Source organism: Phyllobates terribilis, unplaced genomic scaffold (genome assembly GCF_046119375.1).
Source record: "Phyllobates terribilis strain yellow unplaced genomic scaffold, ASM4611937v1 Scaffold_12__6_contigs__length_324123572, whole genome shotgun sequence".
Taxonomy (NCBI): Eukaryota; Metazoa; Chordata; class Amphibia; order Anura; family Dendrobatidae; genus Phyllobates; species Phyllobates terribilis.
The window spans coordinates 88,084,984-88,105,792 of record NW_027362772.1 but is presented as its reverse complement, the minus strand read 5'-3'; the positions used below and the strand labels follow the sequence as shown (position 1 = coordinate 88,105,792).

The 20,809-nt window shown below is 57.2% G+C and overlaps 1 protein-coding gene across 15 annotated transcripts in view; it reads right to left on the bottom strand.

Moving 5' to 3' along the window:
• HSPG2 (heparan sulfate proteoglycan 2) overlaps window positions 1–20,809 on the bottom strand; it is a 456,402-nt gene that overhangs the window by 176,514 nt on the left and 259,079 nt on the right. For all 15 annotated transcript variants that reach the window (XM_073656045.1, XM_073656041.1, XM_073656043.1 and 12 more), the window contains 8 exons: window positions 20,614–20,727; window positions 18,525–18,652; window positions 12,968–13,054; window positions 12,681–12,739; window positions 12,427–12,594; window positions 11,536–11,646; window positions 6,506–6,606; window positions 6,166–6,346 (listed from right to left, as the gene is read on the bottom strand). In XM_073656045.1, coding sequence (XP_073512146.1) covers window positions 6,166–6,346; window positions 6,506–6,606; window positions 11,536–11,646; window positions 12,427–12,594; window positions 12,681–12,739; window positions 12,968–13,054; window positions 18,525–18,652; window positions 20,614–20,727 — 949 coding nt within the window. The remainder of the gene's footprint in view (window positions 1–6,165; window positions 6,347–6,505; window positions 6,607–11,535; window positions 11,647–12,426; window positions 12,595–12,680; window positions 12,740–12,967; window positions 13,055–18,524; window positions 18,653–20,613; window positions 20,728–20,809) is intronic.

Sequence of the window (20,809 nt, the reverse complement as noted above, 5' to 3'; positions counted from 1 at the left end):
GTCTGGAGGAGGAGAAGAACAGAGGAGTCTGGAGGAGGAGAAGAACAGAGGAGTCTGGAGGAGGAGAAGCACAGAGGAGTCTGGAGGAGGAGAAGAACAGAGGAGTCTGGAGGAGGAGAAGAACAGAGGAGTCTGGAGGAGGAGAAGAACAGAGGAGTCTGGAGGAGGAGAAGAACAGAGGAGTCTGGAGGAGGAGAAGAACAGAGGAGTCTGGAGGAGGAGAAGAACAGAGGAGTCTGGAGGAGGAGGAAGACAGAGGAGTCTGGAGGAGGAGGAAGACAGAGGAGTCTGGAGGAGGAGGAAGACAGAGGAGTCTGGGGGAGGAGAAGGACAGAGGAGTCTGGGGGAGGAGAAGGACAGAGGAGTCTGGAGGAGGAGAAGGACAGAGGAGTCTGGAGGAGGAGAAGGACAGAGGAGTCTGGAGGAGGAGAAGCACAGAGGAGTCTGGAGGAGGAGAAGCACAGAGGAGTCTGGAGGAGGAGAAGGACAGAGGAGTCTGGAGGAGGAGAAGGACAGAGGAGTCTGGAGGAGGAGAAGGACAGAGGAGTCTGGAGGAGGAGAAGGACAGAGGAGTCTGGAGGAGGAGAAGGACAGAGGAGTCTGGAGGAGGAGAAGGACAGAGGAGTCTGGAGGAGGAGAAGGACAGAGGAGTCTGGAGGAGGAGAAGGACAGAGGAGTCTGGAGGAGGAGAAGGACAGAGGAGTCTGGAGGAGGAGAAGCACAGAGGAGTCTGGAGGAGGAGAAGCACAGAGGAGTCTGGAGGAGGAGAAGCACAGAGGAGTCTGGAGGAGGAGAAGCACAGAGGAGTCTGGAGGAGGAGAAGCACAGAGGAGTCTGGAGGAGGAGAAGAACAGAGGAGTCTGGAGGAGGAGAAGAACAGAGGAGTCTGGAGGAGGAGAAGAACAGAGGAGTCTGGAGGAGGAGAAGGACAGAGGAGTCTGGAGGAGGAGAAGCACAGAGGAGTCTGGAGGAGGAGAAGAACAGAGGAGTCTGGAGGAGGAGAAGAACAGAGGAGTCTGGAGGAGGAGAAGGACAGAGGAGTCTGGAGGAGGAGAAGAACAGAGGAGTCTGGAGGAGGAGGAAGACAGAGGAGTCTGGGGGAGGAGAAGGACAGAGGAGTCTGGAGGAAGACAGGAGTCTGGAGGAGGAGAAGGACAGAGGAGTCTGGAGGAGGAGAAGGACAGAGGAGTCTGGAGGAGGAGAAGGACAGAGGAGTCTGGAGGAGGAGAAGGACAGAGGAGTCTGGGGGAGGAGAAGGACAGAGGAGTCTGGGGGAGGAGAAGGACAGAGGAGTCTGGGGGAGGAGAAGGACAGAGGAGTCTGGAGGAGGAGAAGGACAGAGGAGTCTGGAGGAGGAGAAGGACAGAGGAGTCAGGAGGAGAAGGACAGAGGAGTCTGGAGGAGGACAGAGGAGTCTGGAGGATGACAGAGGAGTCTGGAGGAGGAGAAGGACAGAGGAGTCTGGAGGAGGAGAAGAACAGAGGAGTCTGGAGGAGGAGGAAGACAGAGGAGTCTGGAGGAGGAGAAGGACAGAGGAGTCTGGAGGAGGAGAAGGACAGAGGAGTCTGGAGGAGGAGAAGGACAGAGGAGTCTGGGGGAGGAGAAGGACAGAGGAGTCTAGGGGAGGAGAAGGACAGAGGAGTCTGGAGGAGGAGAAGGACAGAGGAGTCTGGAGGAGGAGAAGAATAGAGGAGTCTGGAGGAGGAGAAGGACAGAGGAGTCTGGAGGAGGAGAAGGACAGAGGAGTCTGGGGGAGGAGAAGGACAGAGGAGTCTGGGGGAGGAGAAGGACAGAGGAGTCTGGGGGAGGAGAAGGACAGAGGAGTCTGGAGGAGGAGAAGGACAGAGGAGTCTGGAGGAGGAGAAGGACAGAGGAGTCTGGAGGAGGAGAAGGACAGAGGAGTCTGGAGGAGGAGAAGAACAGAGGAGTCTGGAGGAGGAGAAGGTCAGAGGAGTCTGGAGGAGGAGAAGGTCAGAGGAGTCTGGAGGAGGAGAAGGATAGAGGAGTCTGGAGGAGGAGAAGGACAGAGGAGTTTGGGGGAGGAGAAGGACAGAGGAGTCTGGGGGAGGAGAAGGACGGAGGAGTCTGGAGGAGGAGAAGGACAGAGGAGTCTGGAGGAGGAGAAGGACAGAGGAGTCTGGAGGAGGAGAAGGACAGAGGAGTATGGGGGAGGAGAAGGACAGAGGAGTCTGGAGGAGGAGAAGGACAGAGGAGTCTGGAGGAGGAGAAGGATAGAGGAGTCTGGGGGAGGAGAAGGACAGAGGAGTCTGGAGGAGGAGAAGGACAGAGGAGTCTGGAGGAGGAGAAGGACAGAGGAGTCTGGGGGAGGAGAAGGACAGAGGAGTCTGGGGGAGGAGAAGGACAGAGGAGTCTGGAGGAGGAGAAGGACAGAGGAGTCTGGAGGAGGAGAAGGACAGAGGAGTCTGGAGGAGGAGAAGGACAGAGGAGTCTGGAGGAGGAGAAGGACAGAGGAGAAGGACAGAGGAGTCTGGAGAAGGACAGAGGAGTCTGAAGGAGGAGAAGAACTGGCATTATCAGTGCAGGTTCTAAAGACGCTGCACAGGGTCCCGCAATCAGCCATCTTGGTTAGAATGGCCCTTGGCAACTAAACAGTTTCCCTTCTTACTCACCCTGAGCACTGCCCAACACAGGCAGAGCGAGCGCTCCGCAGTACCATTATTTAATATTCAGGTCAAATTAAAAAAATAAATAAACATTTTATATAAAAAAAAAGTGATTAAAGACCAAAAGTTATAGTGGTGCGGGGAGTGGCAGAGGACACGGAGCGGTAAAGAACAAAGGAAGGGGATGGTGCGGGGCAGAGGACACGGAGCGGTAAAGCACAGGGGAAGGGGATGGTGCGGGGTGGGACAGAGGACACGGAGCGGTAAAGAACAGGGGAAGGGGATGGTGCGGGGCAGAGGACACAGAGCGGTAAAGCACAGGGGAAGGGGATGGTGCGGGGCGTGGCAGAGGACACGGAGCGGTAAATCACAGGGGAAGGGGATGGTGCGGGGCAGAGGACACAGAGCGGTAAAGCACAGAGGAAGGGGATGGTGCGGGGCGGAGGACACGGAGCGGTAAAGCACAGGGGAAGGGGATGGTGCGGGGTGGGACAGAGGACACGGAGCGGTAAAGAACAGGGGAAGGGGATGGTGCGGGGTGGGACAGAGGACACAGAGCGGTAAAGAACAGGGGAAGGGGATGGTGCGGGGCAGAGGACACATAGCGGTAAAGCACAGGGGAAGGGGATGGTGCGGGGCGTGGCAGAGGACACGGAGCGATAAATCACAGGGGAAGGGGATGGTGCGGGGCAGAGGACACAGAGCGGTAAAGCACAGGGGAAGGGGATGGTGCGGGGTGGGACAGAGGACACGGAGCGGTAAAGCACAGGGGAAGGGGATGGTGCGGGGAGTGGCAGAGGACACGGAGCGGTAAAGAACAGGGGAAGGGGATGGTGCGGGGTGGGACAGAGGACACGGAGCGGTAAAGAACAGGGGAAGGGGATGGTGCGGGGTGGGACAGAGGACACGGAGCGGTAAAGAACAGGGGAAGGGGATGGTGCGGGGCAGAGGACACAGAGCGGTAAAGCACAGGGGAAGGGGATGGTGCGGGGCGTGGCAGAGGACACGGAGCGGTAAATCACAGGGGAAGGGGATGGTGCGGGGCAGAGGACACAGAGCGGTAAAGCACAGGGGAAGGGGATGGTGCGGGGTGGGACAGAGGACACGGAGCGGTAAAGCACAGGGGAAGGGGATGGTGCGGGGCGTGGCAGAGGACACGGAGCGGTAAAGCACAGGGGAAGGGGATGGTGCGGGGCAGAGGACACGGAGCGGTAAAGCACAGGGGAAGGGGATGGTGCGGGGCGTGGCAGAGGACACGGAGCGGTAAAGCACAGGGGAAGGGGATGGTGCGGGGCGTGGCAGAGGACACGGAGCGGTAAAGAACAGGGGAAGGGGATGGTGCGGGGCGTGGCAGAGGACACGGAGCGGTAAAGCACAGGGGAAGGGGATGGTGCGGGGCGTGGCAGAGGACACGGAGCGGTAAAGCACAGGGGAAGGGGATGGTGCGGGGCAGAGGACACAGAGCGGTAAAGCACAGGGGAAGGGGATGGTGCGGGGTGGGACAGAGGACACGGAGCGGTAAAGCACAGGGGAAGGGGATGGTGCGGGGTGGGACAGAGGACACGGAGCGGTAAAGCACAGGGGAAGGGGATGGTGCGGGGCGTGGCAGAGGACACGGAGCGGTAAAGCACAGGGGAAGGGGATGGTGCGGGGCGTGGCAGAGGACACGGAGAGGTAAAGCACAGGGGAAGGGGATGGTGCGGGGCGTGGCAGAGGACACGGAGCGGTAAAGCACAGGGGAAGGGGATGGTGCGGGGCAGAGGACACGGAGCGGTAAAGCACAGGGGAAGGGGATGGTGTGGGGCGTGGCAGAGGACACGGAGCAGTAAAGCACAGGGGAAGGAGATGGTGTGGGGCAGAGGACAAGGAGCGGTAAAGCACAGGGGAAGGGGATGGTGCGGGGCAGAGGACACGGAGCGGTAAAGCACAGGGGAAGGGGATGGTGAGGGGTGGGGCAGAGGACACGGAGCGGTAAAGCACAGGGGAAGGGGATGGTGTGGGGCGTGGCAGAGGACACGGAGCAGTAAAGCACAGGGGAAGGAGATGGTGTGGGGCAGAGGACAAGGAGCGGTAAAGCACAGGGGAAGGGGATGGTGCGGGGCAGAGGACACGGAGCGGTAAAGCACAGGGGAAGGGGATGGTGAGGGGTGGGGCAGAGGACACGGAGCGGTAAAGCACAGGGGAAGGGGATGGTGCGGGGCAGAGGACACGGAGCGGTAAAGCACAGGGGAAGGGGATGGTGCGGGGCAGAGGACACTGAGCGTTAAAGCACAGGGGAAGGGGATGGTGCGGGGCAGAGGACACGGAGCGGTAAAGCACAGGGGAAGGGGATGGTGCGGGGCAGAGGACACGGAGCAGTAAAGCACAGAGGAAGGGGATGGGGCGGGGCAGAGGACACGGAGCAGTAAAGCATGGGGGAAGGAGATGGTGCGGGGTGGGGAAGAGGACATGGAGGGGTAATGCACAGGGGAAGGGGATAGTGCGGGGCGGGGCAGAGGAAATGGAGCGGTAAAGCATGGGGGAAGGGGATGGTGAGGGGTGGGGCAGAGGACACGGAGCGGTAAAGCATAGGGGAAGGGGATGGTGCGGGGCAGAGGACACGGAGCGGTAAAGCACGGGGGAAGGGGATGGTGAGGGGTGGGGCAGAGGACAAGGAGCGGTAAAGCATAGGGGAAGGGGATGGTGCGGGGCAGAGGACACGGAGCGGTAAAGCACGGGGGAAGGGGATGGTGAGGGGTGGGGCAGAGGACACGGAACGGTAAAGCATAGGGGAAGGGGATGGTGCGGGGCGGGGAAGAGGACACGGAGCGGTAAAGCACAGGGGAAGGGGATGGTGCGGGGCGGGGAAGAGGACACGGAGCGGTAAAGCACGGGGGAAGAGGATGGTGAGGGGTGGGGCAGAGGACACGGAACGGTAAAGCATAGGGGAAGGGGATGGTGCGGGGCAGAAGACACGGAGCGGTAAAGCACAGGGGAAGGGGATGGTGCGGGGCGGAGCAGAGGACACGGAGCGGTAAAGCACAGGGGAAGGGAATGGTGTGGGGTGGGGCAGAGGACATGGAGAGGTAAAGCACAGGAGAAGGGGATGGTGTGGGGGTGGGGCAGAGGACACAGAGCGGTAAAGCACAGGAGAAGGGGATGGTGTGGGGGTGGGGCAGAGGACACAGAGCGGTAAAGCACAGGAGAAGGGGATGGTGTGGGGGTGGGGCAGAGGACACAGAGCGGTAAAGCACGGGGAAGGGACGTCGCCTTCCTTATTGGTATAACTTGGGCTCAGGCAGCATAAACCTCCAATCACATTAGTGAGGAGTCTGGAGGGATGGCTGACAGGAGGAGCGGAGGAGGGTTTCATTCCAGCATGCACAAGCTAGAGGATGAAATCTGAAGAAGAAGACGCCATAACAGCCTGGGCACAAAGCCTAAATGTGGAGGCGAGTGGCACCAGTCTGTACAGGCGCCTACAGGGAGAGCAAGCAAGGAGGGTGCGGGTCCTAGGCACCATGCAGCGGATGGAGGGACTCTAGTGGTGGCGCTCACCAACCTTGCACATAGAGGGTGGCGTTGCCCTCGTCCATGTCAAACATGTTGGATCCGGTGCAGAGGTAAGCGCCGGCGTCTTCTGGCTGCACATTTCGGATGGTCAGGATGCCATTGAAGTCCATCGCTCTCTCTGGCAACTTCCCGTTGTTCTGACTGGTCCACACCAAGGTGTAAGCCGGGGACTGAGGGAAGAAGCAAGCAGCAGTGAGTAGACAAAAGGGCAAGTAAGAGGAGCTACAGGGTAAAGCAGGCGAGCGGTCTCCCTGTGGTCCTCTGCGCCCTATCAGGGCCTCTGCGCACTCTGCTGTACAGAGCAGGATACCATCAGCTCTTCTGCTCACCGTGCTCTTCGCTGTACATATGAAGGTGACGTCTGAGCCCTGCCGGACGCTCTGGACCCTCTGCTCCTCCACCGTCACAGTAATGGGCCGGACGGCAGCGGCTGGAAGACACCAACATCAGCAAGGTCACCCGCCAGACACCATCACCCACTGCCAGCACAACCCAGCGAGCCGCCGTGTAACGATAAGCCGGCGTGTAAAGAGCCACCGTGTAACGAGCCGCCGTGTAACGAGCCGCCGTGTAACAAGCCGCCGTGTAACGAGAAGCCGGCGTGTAACGAGCCGCCGTGTAACGAGCCGCCGTGTAACGAGGAGCCGCCGTGTAACGAGGAGCCGGCGTGTAACGAGCCGCTGCCGTGTAACGAGCTGCCGTGTAACGATAAGCCGTCGAGTAACGAGAAGCCGGCGTGTAACGAGCCGCCGTGTAACGAGCCGCCGTGTAACGAGGAGCCGCCGTGTAACGAGCCGCCGTGTAACGAGGAGCCGCCGTGTAACGAGCCGCCGTGTAACGAGGAGCCGCCGTGTAACGAGGAGCCGCCGTGTAACGAGCCGCCACCATGTAACGAGGAGCCGCCATGTAACGAGGAGCCGCCGTGTAACGAGCCGCCACCATGTAACGAGGAGCCGCCGTGTAACGAGGAGCCGCCGTGTAACGAGGAGCCGCCGTGTAACGATAAGCCGGCGTGTAACGAGCAGCCGCCGTGTAACGATAAGCCGGGATGTAAACGAGAAGCCGCCGTGTAACGAGGAGCCGCCGTGTAATGAGCCGCCGTGTAACGAGGAGCCGCCGTGTAACGAGGAGCCGTGTAACGAGGAACCGCCGTGTAACGAGCCGCCGTGTAACGAGGAGTCGCCGTGTAACGAGCCGCCGTGTAACGAGGAGCCGCCGTGTAACGAGCCGCCGTGTAACGAGGAGCCGCCGTGTAACGAGGAGCCGCCGTGTAACGAGGAGCCGCCGTGTAACGAGCCGCCGTGTAACGAGGAGCCGCCGTGTAACGAGGAGCCGCCGTGTAACGAGCCGCCACCATGTAACGAGGAGCCGCCATGTAACGAGGAGCCGCCGTGTAACGAGCCGCCACCATGTAACGAGGAGCCGCCATGTAACGAGGAGCCGCCGTGTAACGAGGAGCCGCCGTGTAACGAGGAGCCGCCGTGTAACGATAAGCCGGCGTGTAACGAGCAGCCGCCGTGTAACGATAAGCCGGGATGTAAACGAGAAGCCGCCGTGTAACGAGGAGCCGCCGTGTAATGAGCCGCCGTGTAACGAGGAGCCGCCGTGTAACGAGGAGCCGTGTAACGAGGAACCGCCGTGTAACGAGCCGCCGTGTAACGAGGAGTCGCCGTGTAACGAGCCGCCGTGTAACGAGGAGCCGCCGTGTAACGAGCCGCCGTGTAACGAGGAGCCGCCGTGTAACGAGCCGCCGTGTAACGAGGAGCCGCCGTGTAACGAGCCGCCGTGTAACGAGGAGCCGCCGTGTAACGAGCCGCCGTGTAACGAGAAGCCGGCGTGTAACGAGCCGTCGTGTAACGAGCCGCCGCCGTGTAACGAGCCGCCGTGTAACGAGCCGCTGCCGTGTAACGAGCTGCCGTGTAACAATAAGCCGTGTAACGAGGAGCCGCCGTGTAACGAGGAGCCGCCGTGTAACGAGCCGCCACCATGTAACGAGGAGCCGCCATGTAACGAGGAGCCGCCGTGTAACGAGGAGCTGCCGTGTAACGATAAGCCGGCGTGTAACGAGCAGCCGTCGTGTAACGATAAGCCGGCATGTAACGAGAAGCCGCCGTGTAACGAGGAGCCGCCGTGTAACGAGCCGCCGTGTAACGAGGAGCTGCCGTGTAACGAGGAGCCGCCGTGTAATGAGGAGCCGCCGTGTAACGAGCCGCTGTGTAACGAGCCGCTGTGTAACGATAAGCCGGCGTGTAAAGAGCCGCCGTGTAACGAGCCGCTGTGTAACGAGGAGCCGCCGTGTAACGAGGAGCCGCCGTGTAACGAGGAGCCGCCGTGTAACGAGGAGCCGCTGCTATGTAACGAGCCGCCGTGTAATGAGGAGTCGCCGTGTAACGAGGTGCTGCTGTGTAACGAGGAGCCGCCGTGTAATGAGGAGCCGCCGTGTGACGAGGAGCCGCCACCGTGTAACAAGGAGCCGCCGTGTAACGAGCCACAGTGTAACAGGGAGACGCCATGTAACATGTAAGGAGCCGCGGCCTTGTAAGGAGCCGCCGACTAACGAGCTGCTGTGTAACGTGTAACGAGCTGCCGTGTAACGAGCCACCATTGTGTAAGGAGCCGCCGAGTAAAGAGCTGCCGTGTAACGAGTAACGAGCCACCGTTGTGTAATGAGCTGCCGTGTAACGAGTAATGAGCCACCGTGTAACGAGCCGCCGCCGTATAAAGAGTAAAGAGTCGACGTTGTGTAATGAGCCGCCGTGTAACGAGCCGCCGTGTAACGATCTGCCGTGTAAAGAGCCACCGTGTAAAGAGCCGCCGTGTAAAGAGCCGCCGTGTAAAGAGCCGCCGTGTAACGAGCCACCGTGTAACGAGCTGCCGTGTAACGTGTCGCCGTCGTGTAACGATCTGCCGTGTAACGAGTAACGAGCCACCGTTGTGTAATAAGCTGCCGTGTAACGAGCAATGAGCCACCGTGTAACGAGCCGCCGCCGTATAACGAGTAATGAGTCGACGCTGTGTAATGAGCCGCCGTGTAACGAGCCGCCATGTAACGAGCTGCCATGTAACGAGCCGCCGTGTAACGAGTAATGAGCCGCCGTGTAACGAGCCGTCGTGTAACGAGTAATGAGCCACCGTGTAACGAGCCGCCGCCGTATAACGAGTAACGAGTCGACGTTGTGTAATGAGCCACCGTGTAAAGAGCCGCCGTGTAACGAGTAATGAGCCGCCGTGTAACGAGCAATGAGCCGCCGTGTAACGAGCCGCCGTGTAACGAGTAATGAGCCACCGTGTAACAAGCTGCCGCAATATAACGAGTAACGAGTCGACGTTGTGTAATGAGCCACCGTGTAAAGAGCTGCCGTGTAACGAGTAATGAGCCACCGTGTAACGAGCCACCGTTGTGTAATGAGCCACCGTGTAACGAGCCGCCGCCGTATAACGAGTAACGAGTCGACGCTGTGTAATGAGCCGCCGTGTAACGAGCCGCCGTGTAACGAGCTGCCATGTAACGAGCCGCTGTGTAACGAGCTGCCATGTAACGAGTAATGAGCCACCGTGTAACAAGCTGCCGCAATATAACGAGTAACGAGTCGACGTTGTGTAATGAGCCACCGTGTAAAGAGCTGCCGTGTAACGAGTAATGAGCCACCGTGTAACGAGCCACCGTTGTGTAATGAGCCACCGTGTAACGAGCCGCCGCCGTATAACGAGTAACGAGTCGATGTTGCGTAATGAGCCACCGTGTAACGAGCCGCCGTGTAACGAGTAATGAGCCGCCGTGTAACGAGTAATGAGCCACCGTGTAACAAGCTGCCGCAATATAACGAGTAACGAGTCGACGTTGTGTAATGAGCCGCCGTGTAAAGAGCTGCCGTGTAACGAGTAATGAGCCACCGTGTAACGAGCCGCCGTTGTGTAAGGAGCCGCCGTGTAACGAGCTGCTGTGTAAGGAGCCGTCGTGTAACGAGCCACCGTTGTGTAAGGAGCCGTCGTGTAACGAGCCACCGTTGTGTAAGGAGCCGCCGAGTAACGAGTCACCGTTGTGTAACGAGCCGCCGAGTAACAAGCCGTCGTGTAACGTGTCGCCGTCGTGTAATGATCTGCCATGTAACGAGTAACGAGCCACCGTTGTGTAATGAGCTGCCGTGTAACGAGGCGCCGCCGTGTAAGGAGCCACCGTTGTGTAATGAGCTGCCGTGTAACGAGTCGCCGCCGTGTAAGGAGCCACCGTTGTGTAATGAGCTGCCGTGTAACGAGTTGCCGCTGTGTAACATGTAACGAGCTGCCGTGTAAGGAGCCGCCATGTAACGAGCCGCCGTGTAAGGAGCCGCCATGTAACGAGCCGCCGTGTAAGGAGCCGCCATGTAAGGAGCCGCCATGTAAGGAGCCGCCATGTAAGGAGCCGCCATGTAACATGTAAGGAGCCGCCGTGTAAGGAGTCGCCGTTGTGTAACAAGCCACCAGGCACCAGCAGGCAGCGGGCACAGGGCAGCACCAGATGGTAATGTACGGCAGGAGGAAACGCCAGAGGAGCAGAGACATCACACAGAAGCTCGAGCCCGACGGCCGGAGTTGTAGGGAAGATAGAAAGACACAAGCAAGGTACAAACCTCAGCGCTGCCGGGTGCAGAGCGTCCGGGGAATGGCGGCATAAAGCAAAGAAAGGCAGCGTTATGTGCAGAACACTGGATGACAGAGGCGGCCAGCAGGGTATATAGTGGGCAGAGGGCAGCACGGTATATAGTGAGCAGCAGGGTATATAGTGAGCAGCAGGGTATAAAGTGGGCAGAGGGCAGTGGCGAGCATGGGACAAGCACGGGGCAGTGGCGAGCACGGGGCAGTGGTGAGCACAAGGAGGTGGCGAGCACGGGGCAGTGGTGAGCACAAGGAGGTGGCGAGCACGGGGCAGTGGCGAGCACAAGGCAGTGGCGAGCACGGGGCAGTGGTGAGCACAAGGCAGTGGCGAGCACGGGGCAGTGGTGAGCACGGGGCAGTGGCGAGCACAAGGCAGTGGCGAGCACAAGGCAGTGGCGAGCACAAGGCAGTGGTGAACACGGGGCAGTGGCGAGCACGGGGCAGTGGTGAGCACGGGGCAGTGGTGAGCACAAGGAGGTGGCGAGCACGGGGCAGTGGCAAGCACAAGGAGGTGGCGAGCACGGGGCAGTGGCGAGCACAAGGCAGTGGCGAGCACGGGGCGGTGGCGAGCACGGGGCACGGGGCAGTGGCGAGCACAAGGCAGTGGCGAGCACAAGGCAGTGGCGAGCACAAGGCAGTGGCGAGCACGGGCCAGCACAGTACACATTATGGCCCAGTTGTGGAGAGTTGAGGTGAGCACATGAACACAGGAGGTTTCTCTCACCGTCGACGATGATCTCGGCTCGGCTGGTGTTCACGTAGTTGTAGTTTCGGCAGGTGCAGATGTAGACGCCAGAATCTGACGGCTGCAAGTTAGGGAAGTACAGGATCTCACCTGAGAGAGAGGACAGGACAGGTGAGGACCGGTGTGTGGTCAGACACACATCTCTCATTATAAGGAGAGGGCACTAAATCTCCATAATGTCCCACATGAGGAGACTCTGCCCGGCCCGATATCAGGAGACATCACACGAGGAGACACTGCCCGGCCCGATATCAGGAGACATCACACGAGGAGACTCTGCCCGGCCCGATATCAGGAGACATCACACGAGGAGACTCTGCCCGGCCTGATATCAGGAGACATCACACGAGGAGACACTGCCCGGCCCGATATCAGGAGACATCACGCGAGGAGACTCTGCCCCGCCCGATATCAGGAGACATCACACGAGGAGACTCTGCCCGGCCCGATATCAGGAGACATCACGCGAGGAGACTCTGCCCGGCCCGATATCAGGAGACATCACACGAGGAGACTCTGCCCGGCCCGATATCAGGAGACATCACGCGAGGAGACTCTGCCCGGCCCGATATCAGGAGACATCACATGAGAAGACTCTGCCCGGCCCGATATCAGGAGACATCACACGAGGAGACTCTTCCCGGCCCGATATCAGAAGACGTCACACGAGGAGACTCTGCCCGGCCCGATATCAGGAGACATCACGCGAGGAGACTCTGCCCGGCCCGATATCAGGAGACATCACATGAGGAGACTCTGCCCGGCCCGATATCAGGAGACATCACACGAGGAGACTCGGCCCGGCCCGATATCAGGAGACACCAGACATGGGTGACGTACCGGACATGTCAGTTTCTGGCTTTATTTTACCTCTTTCCCGCAGCTGGGTGATTGTAGAAAGGGGTCTCCCATCTTCTCGTGACCAGAAGTAGTAGTACGGGGGGTCACCACTTCCCTGACACCGGAGACTCGTCTCACTACCTGCAGTGACTGACTTCTTCTCAGGGTAAATTCGGACAATGAAGTTTGATTGTCGGTCTGGAATAGAAGTTGCTGATGGATCACCCGGCACTGTACACTGATTGCAGCAGCTTTCTCATCCACCCTTGAGTATGCCTCCTTACCCTCGGGGACACACTTCTGTCCACGGACGCTGGGGTTGCCAGTGTATCCTGGAGCACACCTGTCACAGAAGATAAGACCATAAGATGAGACTGCACTATTGGTGCTACTGCTCCTCCTGTGTGCCGGGTACAGGGGGACATTTCCACCAGATCGGGAGAATAACCAAACGTGCCAGACATGTGCCACCAATCTGACTATACATAACATGGCAGGGAAGTGACCGGACAGAAGCAGGAGACCCGACCCTCCGTACACAGGAGGAAAAAGGACCCTTCTTAGTACTGACCTCTCGCAGTATTGTCCTGTGTACCCGATGGGGCAAGCCGTGCACCTGTAGCCACCAGCACCATCCGGCTCACAGGTCTTAGAAAACCTGAAAATAAATCGATAGAAAATCAGAGAGAATAGAAGACACTGACATGTGGAAATATTGTGAGGAAACAATACAAAAATGGCAGAAGAGAACGAGGGCAGGAGAGCAATAAGGGCAGGAGAGCAACAAGGGCAGGCGAGAAACAAGGGCAGGCGAGAAACAAGGGCAGGCGAGAAACAAGGGCAGGCGAGAAACAAGGGCAGGCGAGAAACAAGGGCAGGCGAGAAACAAGGGCAGGAGAGAAACAAGGGCAGGCGAGAAACAAGGGCAGGAGAGGAACAAGGGCAGGAGAGAAACAAGGGCAGGCGAGAAACAAGGGCAGGAGAGAAACAAGGGCAGGCGAGAAACAAGGGCAGGAGAGAAACAAGGGCAGGCGAGAAACAAGGGCAGGAGAGGAACAAGGGCAGGCGAGAAACAAGGGCAGGCGAGAAACAAGGGCAGGCGAGAAACAAGGGCAGGCGAGAAACAAGGGCAGGCGAGAAACAAGGGCAGGCGAGAAACAAGGGCAGGCGAGAAACAAGGGCAGGCGAGAAACAAGGGCAGGAGAGGAACAAGGACAGGAGAGAAACAAGGGCAGGCGAGAAACAAGGGCAGGAGAGAAACAAGGGCAGGAGAGAAACAAGGGCAGGAGAGAAACAAGGGCAGGAGAGAAACAAGGGCAGGAGAGGAACAAGGGCAGGCGAGAAACAAGGGCAGGCGAGAAACAAGGGCAGGCGAGAAACAAGGGCAGGAGAGAAACAAGGGCAGGAGAGAAACAAGGGCAGGAGAAGAACAAGGGCAGGAGAGAAACAAGGGCAGGAGAGAAACAAGGGCAGGAGAGAAACAAGGGCAGGAGAGAAACAAGGGCAGGAGAGAAACAAGGGCAGGAGAGAAACAAGGGCAGGAGAGGAACAAGGGCAGGAGAGAAACAAGGGCAGGAGAGGAACAAGGGCAGGAGAGGAACAAGGGCAGGAGAGGAACAAGGGCAGGAGAGAAACAAGGGAAGTAGAGAAACAAGGGAAGGAGAGAAACAAGGGCAGGAGAGGAACAAGGGAAGGAGAGAAACAAGGGAAGGAGAGAAACAAGGGCAGAAGAGAACAAGGGCAGGAGAGAAACAAGGGCAGGAGAGAAACAAGGGAAGGAGAGAAACAAGGGAAGGAGAGAAACAAGGGAAGGAGAGAAACAAGGGAAGGAGAGAAACAAGGGCAGGAGAGGAACAAGGGCAGGAGAGGAACAAGGGCAGGAGAGGAACAAGGGCAGGAGAGAAACAAGGGCAGTAGAGAAACAAGGGAAGGAGAGAAACAAGGGAAGGAGAGAAACAAGGGAAGGAGAGAAACAAGGGCAGGAGAGAAACAAGGGCAGGAGAGAAACAAGGGAAGAAGAGAACAAGGGCAGGAGAGAAACAAGGGCAGGAGAGAAACAAGGGAAGGAGAGAAACAAGGGCAGGAGAGAAACAAGGGCAGGAGAGAAACAAGGGAAGGAGAGAAACAAGGGAAGGAGAGAAACAAGGGAAGGAGAGAAACAAGGGCAGGAGAGGAACAAGGGCAGGAGAGAAACAAGGGCAGGAGAGAAACAAGGGAAGGAGAGAAACAAGGGCAGGAGAGAAACAAGGGCAGGAGAGAAACAAGGGCAGGAGAGGAACAAGGGCAGGAGAGGAACAAGGGCAGGCGAGAAACAAGGGCAGGAGAGAAACAAGGGCAGGAGAGAAACAATGGCAGGAGAGAAACAAGGGCAGGAGAGAAACAAGGGCAGGAGAGAAACAAGGGCAGGAGAGGAACAAGGGCAGGAGAGGAACAAGGGCAGGAGAGGAACAAGGGCAGGAGAGGAACAAGGGCAGGAGAGAAACAAGGGCAGGAGAGAAACAAGGGCAGGAGAGAAACAAGGGCAGGAGAGAAACAAGGGCAGTAGAGGAACAAGGGCAGGAGAGGAACAAGGGCAGGAGAGGAACAAGGGCAGGAGAGGAACAAGGGCAGGAGAGGAACAAGGGCAGGAGAGGAACAAGGGCAGGAGAGGAACTAGGGCAGGAGAGGAACTAGGGCAGGAGAGGAACTAGGGCAGGAGAGGAACTAGGGCAGGAGAGGAACTAGGGCAGGAGAGGAACTAGGGCAGGAGAGGAACTAGGGCAGGAGGGGAACTAGGGCAGGAGAGGAACTAGGGCAGGAGAGGAACTAGGGCGGGAGAGGAACTAGGGCGGGAGAGAAACAAGGGCGGGAGAGAAACAAGGGCGGGAGAGAAACAAGGGCGGGAGAGAAACAAGGGCGGGAGAGAAACAAGGGCGGGAGAGGAACAAGAGCGGGAGAGGAACAAGAGCGGGAGAGGAACAAGAGCGGGAGAGGAACAAGGGCAGGAGAGAAACAAGGGCAGGAGAGAAACAAGGGCAGGAGAGAAACAAGGGCAGAAGAGAAACAAGGGCAGGAGAGAAACAAGGACAGGAGAGAAACAAGGGCAGGAGAGAGACAAGGGCAGGAGAGAGACAAGGGCAGGAGAGAAACAAGGGCAGGAGAGAAACAAGGGCAGGAGAGGAACAAGGGCAGGAGAGAAACAAGGGCAGGAGAGAAACAAGGGCAGGAGAGAAACAAGGGCAGGAGAGAAACAAGGGCAGGAGAGAAACAAGGGCAGGAGAGAAACAAGGGCAGGAGAGGAACTAGGGCAGGAGAGGAACTAGGGCAGGAGAGGAACTAGGGCAGGAGAGGAACTAGGGCAGGAGAGGAACTAGGGCAGGAGAGGAACTAGGGCAGGAGAGAAACAAGGGCAGGAGAGAAACAAGGGCAGGAGAGGAACAAGGGAAGGCGAGAAACAAGGGCAGGCGAGAAACAAGGGCAGGCGAGAAACAAGGGAAGGCGAGGAACAAGGGCAGGCGAGAAACAAGGGAAGGTGAGGAACAAGGGCAGAAGAGAAACAAGTGCAGGAGAGAAACAAGGGCAGGAGAGGAACTAGGGCAGGAGAGAAACAAGGGCAGGAGAGGAACAAGGGAAGGAGAGGAACAAGGGAAGGAGAGGAACAAGGGCAGGCGAGGAACAAGGGCAGGCGAGAAACAAGGGCAGGCGAGAAACAAGGGAAGGTGAGGAACAAGGGCAGGAGAGAAACAAGGGCAGGCGAGGAACAAGGGCAGGAGAGAAACAAGGGCAGGAGAGAAACAAGGGAAGGCGAGGAACAAGGGCAGGCGAGAAACAAGGGAAGGTGAGGAACAAGGGAAGGAGAGAAACAAGGGCAGGAGAGGAACTAGGGCAGGAGAGGAACTAGGGCAGGAGAGAAACAAGGGCAGGAGAGGAACAAGGGAAGGAGAGGAACAAGGGAAGGAGAGGAACAAGGGAAGGAGAGGAACAAGGGAAGGCGAGAAACAAGGGCAGGCGAGAAACAAGGGAAGGTGAGGAACAAGGGCAGGAGAGAAACAAGGGAAGGCGAGGAACAAGGGCAGGCGAGAAACAAGGGAAGGCGAGAAACAAGGGAAGGAGAGGAACAAGGGCAGGAGAGAAACAAGGGCAGGAGAGGAACTAGGGCAGGAGAGAAACAAGGGCAGGAGAGGAACAAGGGAAGGAGAGGAACAAGGGAAGGCGAGAAACAAGGACAGGCGAGAAACAAGGACAGGCGAGAAACAAGGGCAGGCGAAAAACAAGGGAAGGCGAGGAACAAGAGCAGGCGAGAAACAAGGGAAGGCGAGGAACAAGGGCAGGCGAGAAACAAGGGAAGGCGAGGAACAAGGGCAGGAGAGAAACAAGGGCAGGAGAGAAACAAGGGCAGGAGAGAAACAAGGGCAGGAGAGGAACTATGGCAGGAGAGGAACTATGGCAGGAGAGGAACAAGGGAAGGCGAGAAACAAGGGAAGGCGAGAAACAAGGGCAGGAGAGAAACAAGGGCAGGAGAGAAACAAGGGCAGGCGAGAAACAAGGGAAGGCGAGAAACAAGGGAAGGCGAGAAACAAGGGAAGGCGAGAAACAAGGGCAGGAGAGGAACAAGGGCAGGAGAGAAACAAGGGCAGGAGAGAAACAAGGGCAGGAGAGGAACTAGGGCAGGAGAGGAACTAGGGCAGGAGAGGAACTAGGGCAGGAGAGGAACTAGGGCAGGAGAGAAACAAGGGAAGGAGAGGAACAAGGGAGGGCGGGAAACAAGGGCAGGCGAGAAACAAGGGCAGGCGACAAACAAGGGAAGGCGAGGAACAAGGGCAGGCGAGAAACAAGGGAAGGCGAGGAACAAGGGCAGGAGAGAAACAAGGGCAGCAGAGGAACTAGGGCAGGAGAGGAACAAGGGAAGGAGAGGAACAAGGGAAGGAGAGGAACAAGGGAAGGTGAGAAACAAGGGCAGGCGAGAAACAAGGGAAAGCGAGAAACAAGGGAAGGCGAGAAACAAGGGAAGGCAAGGAACAAGGGCAGGCGAGAAACAAGGGAAGGCGAGGAACAAGGGCAGGCGAGAAACAAGGGAAGGTGAGGAACAAGGGCAGGAGAGAAACAAGGGCAGGAGAGGAACTAGGGCAGGAGAGAAACAAGGGCAGGAGAGAAACAAGGGCAGGAGAGGAACAAGGGAAGGAGAGGAACAAGGGAAGGAGAGGAACAAGGGAAGGCGAGAAACAAGGGCAGGAGAGAAACAAGGGGGCAGGAGAGAAACAAGGGGGCAGTAGAGGAACAAGGGCAGGAGAGAAACAAGGGAAGGAGAGAAACAAGGGCAGGAGAGGAACAAGGGCAGGCGAGAAACAAGGGCAGGCGAGAAACAAGGGAAGGTGAGGAACAAGGGCAGGAGAGAAACAAGGGCAGGAGAGAAACAAGGGCAGGCGAGGAACAAGGGCAGGAGAGAAACAAGGGCAGGAGAGAAACAAGGGAAGGCGAGGAACAAGGGCAGGAGAGGAACTAGGGCAGGAGAGGAACTAGGGCAGGAGAGGAACTAGGGCAGGAGGGGAACTAGGGCAGGAGGGGAACTAGGGCAGGAGAGAAACAAGGGCAGGAGAGGAACAAGAGCAGGAGAGGAACTAGGGCAGGAGAGGAACAAAGGCAGGAGAGAAACAAGGGCAGGAGAGGAACAAGGGCAGGAGAGGAACAAGGGCAGGAGAGGAACAATAGCAGGAGAGGAACAAGAGCAGGAGAGAAACAAGGGCAGGAGAGAAACAAGGGCAGGAGAGAAAGAAGGGCAGGCGAGAAACAAGGGCAGGAGAGAAACTAGGGCAGGAGAGAAACTAGGGCAGGAGAGAAACTAGGGCAGGAGAGGAACTAGGGCAAGAGAGGAACTAGGGCAAGAGAGGAACTGGGGCAGGAGAGGAACTAGGGCAGGAGAGGAACTAGGGCAGGAGAGGAACAAGGGCAGGAGAGGAACAAGGGCAGGAGAGGAACAAGGGCAGGAGAGGGCGAGAGTGGAAGAGGACTAGGGTGAAAGAGGACGTTGAGAATAGAATATTACATCTCTGTGAGGATCTAATATGGCGGACAAAATAGGAGGAGGAGATAATACTGCAGCCAGGATAGTAAACCGTCCCTATTCCTTTGCCGCACTCGGGCATACTTACTGGTTCTCGGGGTCACTTAATGGGCATGCACAAAGCTGGCAATCCTCGGGGGTTCCCGCCGTGGCATCGCCATAGAAGCCAGGGGCACACTTGTCACATAACTCACCAGCCGTATTATGTAGACAGTTCTAGGACAAGAATATTGTCAGTAAAGCAGATGAGACAGTGGACGATGACTCCTGGGTGACTTCACACGGCGATAACGTGTGGCCGCAGGACATCTGCTGCCAGCCCTGGGCCCTGTGTGTCATGATTCCACCCCTCCTTGTGCCTGGGATGCAGTTACTAACAGCTCAGCTGTCCAATGCAAGGGCGTTGTGATGACACAGCATTTAGTCTTAATTATCCAGATGTAAATTCAGTAGGCCAGGAGAAATATGTTATTATCTTTATGTTGACTTTTGAATTTCTGTGTTTTTCTTTGGTTGGTCAAGAAGCACAGAATATTATTTGTATAAGCCTGGATGCTGACACTTGAGTTGATATTTACTGCAACTTATTGTCTGCTAACTTTTCAAAACCGGGATGCAGAGTCATTGAACAATGGATGTTTGCTAAATATGTTGATTAACCATTGTGTGGGCCCTGTGGCTTGTTGACTTGCAAAACAGAGGAGGACAAACTATGCAGATCGATTAAATGCTCAAACAATGGAGAGTTAGACTCATCTCACCTCCCCCTGACCAATGAACCTTAATTGTAAAGTGCTGCGGAATATGTTGGCACTATATAAATAAAAATTATTATTATTATAATGTCTTGAAGGACAGTTGTGAACTATATAAGGGGACATGCCTCTGTATCAGAGGTCCTTTATAAAACCACAGCCAAGAACACTCTACAGAACACTATGGCTTTATTAAGAGGGACACAGATTTGGATTCTACAGGATGCCAGCTTAAGGGACCACAGCCCTTTCTGGAGGGATACAGATCTGCTCATTTGACTATCACAGAACCCATGGATACATTTGGTGAAACCAGATTTGGACTCTCCGGTCAACTAGGAGATGTTTGGGGTTGCCAGGTTGGGACCCTCCGGTCACCTGGAACCCATGGATATGATTGGGGTAGCCAAGTTGGGACCATCCGGTCACCTGGCCCCATGGAGATGTTTAGGGTAGCCAGGTTGGGATTCTCCAGTCACCTGGCCCCCATGGATATGCTCGAAGAAGCCAGATTTCGAGCCTCTGGTCACCTGGTCCCATGGATATGTTTGGGCTAGCCAGGTTGGGACCCTACGGTCACCTGGCCCCCATGGATACGCTCGGAGAAGCCAGGTTGGGACCATTCGGTCACCTGCTCAAGTACCTCAATGGACTGTCAGCTTCCTAAGCTTGTCGTTACCTCCTCTAAGTGAGTGCCCGCCTAAAGCAGGGTGCCACTGGTGGGGGTAGGCAGCCCTGGATGTCCAGGAGTCGCAGCGGCTCTAATCCCGGCGAGTCAGCGGAAGGTTGAGACTCTGTAATTTGCACCATCTTGTGTATTTGCTGGGACTGTTCTGTTTATTGTCCTCTTTGTGGTTCAGTAAAGTATTGCCACGCTGTTTTACCCTCACCCTGTGTTGTCTGAGTAGTATTATGGCCACGGGAGACCCCGGGTCTTCACAGGCGTGCTGGGCTGTCAGTATTTTTATTGACAGCTTGACCATCCAATCTGAGACTGGGAGATTCTGGGCCGTCTCCAGGTGTTCCCTGTCCCAGGTGATTGCCCGGCTACCTAGCTGGGCTCTCAGTCCCAGACCCCTGTCAGACATAGATTCAGCTCTATGTGTTTGTGGATCCTTTTGCTGCCTGACCTCGGACCTCATTCTGACCATCCATTTGCCTAGCCCCTTTGCACTGATCCGCTATCTTCCTGGTATTCTGACCTCATACCATTACCTGACTACGCCTTTGTCTCTTCCCTCTGTTTATGACGTACCCTCCTGGCTCTTGACCTTCTTGATTACCCTGAGTCACGGCTTCTCCGCGTGAAGTGTGTTCTGAGATACGGCCACATAGTTGGGATTGAGTAAGCAGAAGACTACAACCCGAAATATGTTCCACTGTACAGTCCTCCGATAATACAGCCAGTGTAAGGTCTCTTACCGAGCAGACACCGGTCTCTGGGTGACACGTCTCTGAGTGTCCACTACAATCACAGGGTTCGCAGTGTCCGAGGTACAGGCCTCCTCCGGTGCGGGTGTAGCCCGGGGCACAGTCCTGTTATGGAGATCACACTCAGTAATCATAGAAAGGGCAGATAATGCTCCGATGGAAGAGCAGATTCAGGGTGCGGGGTCTC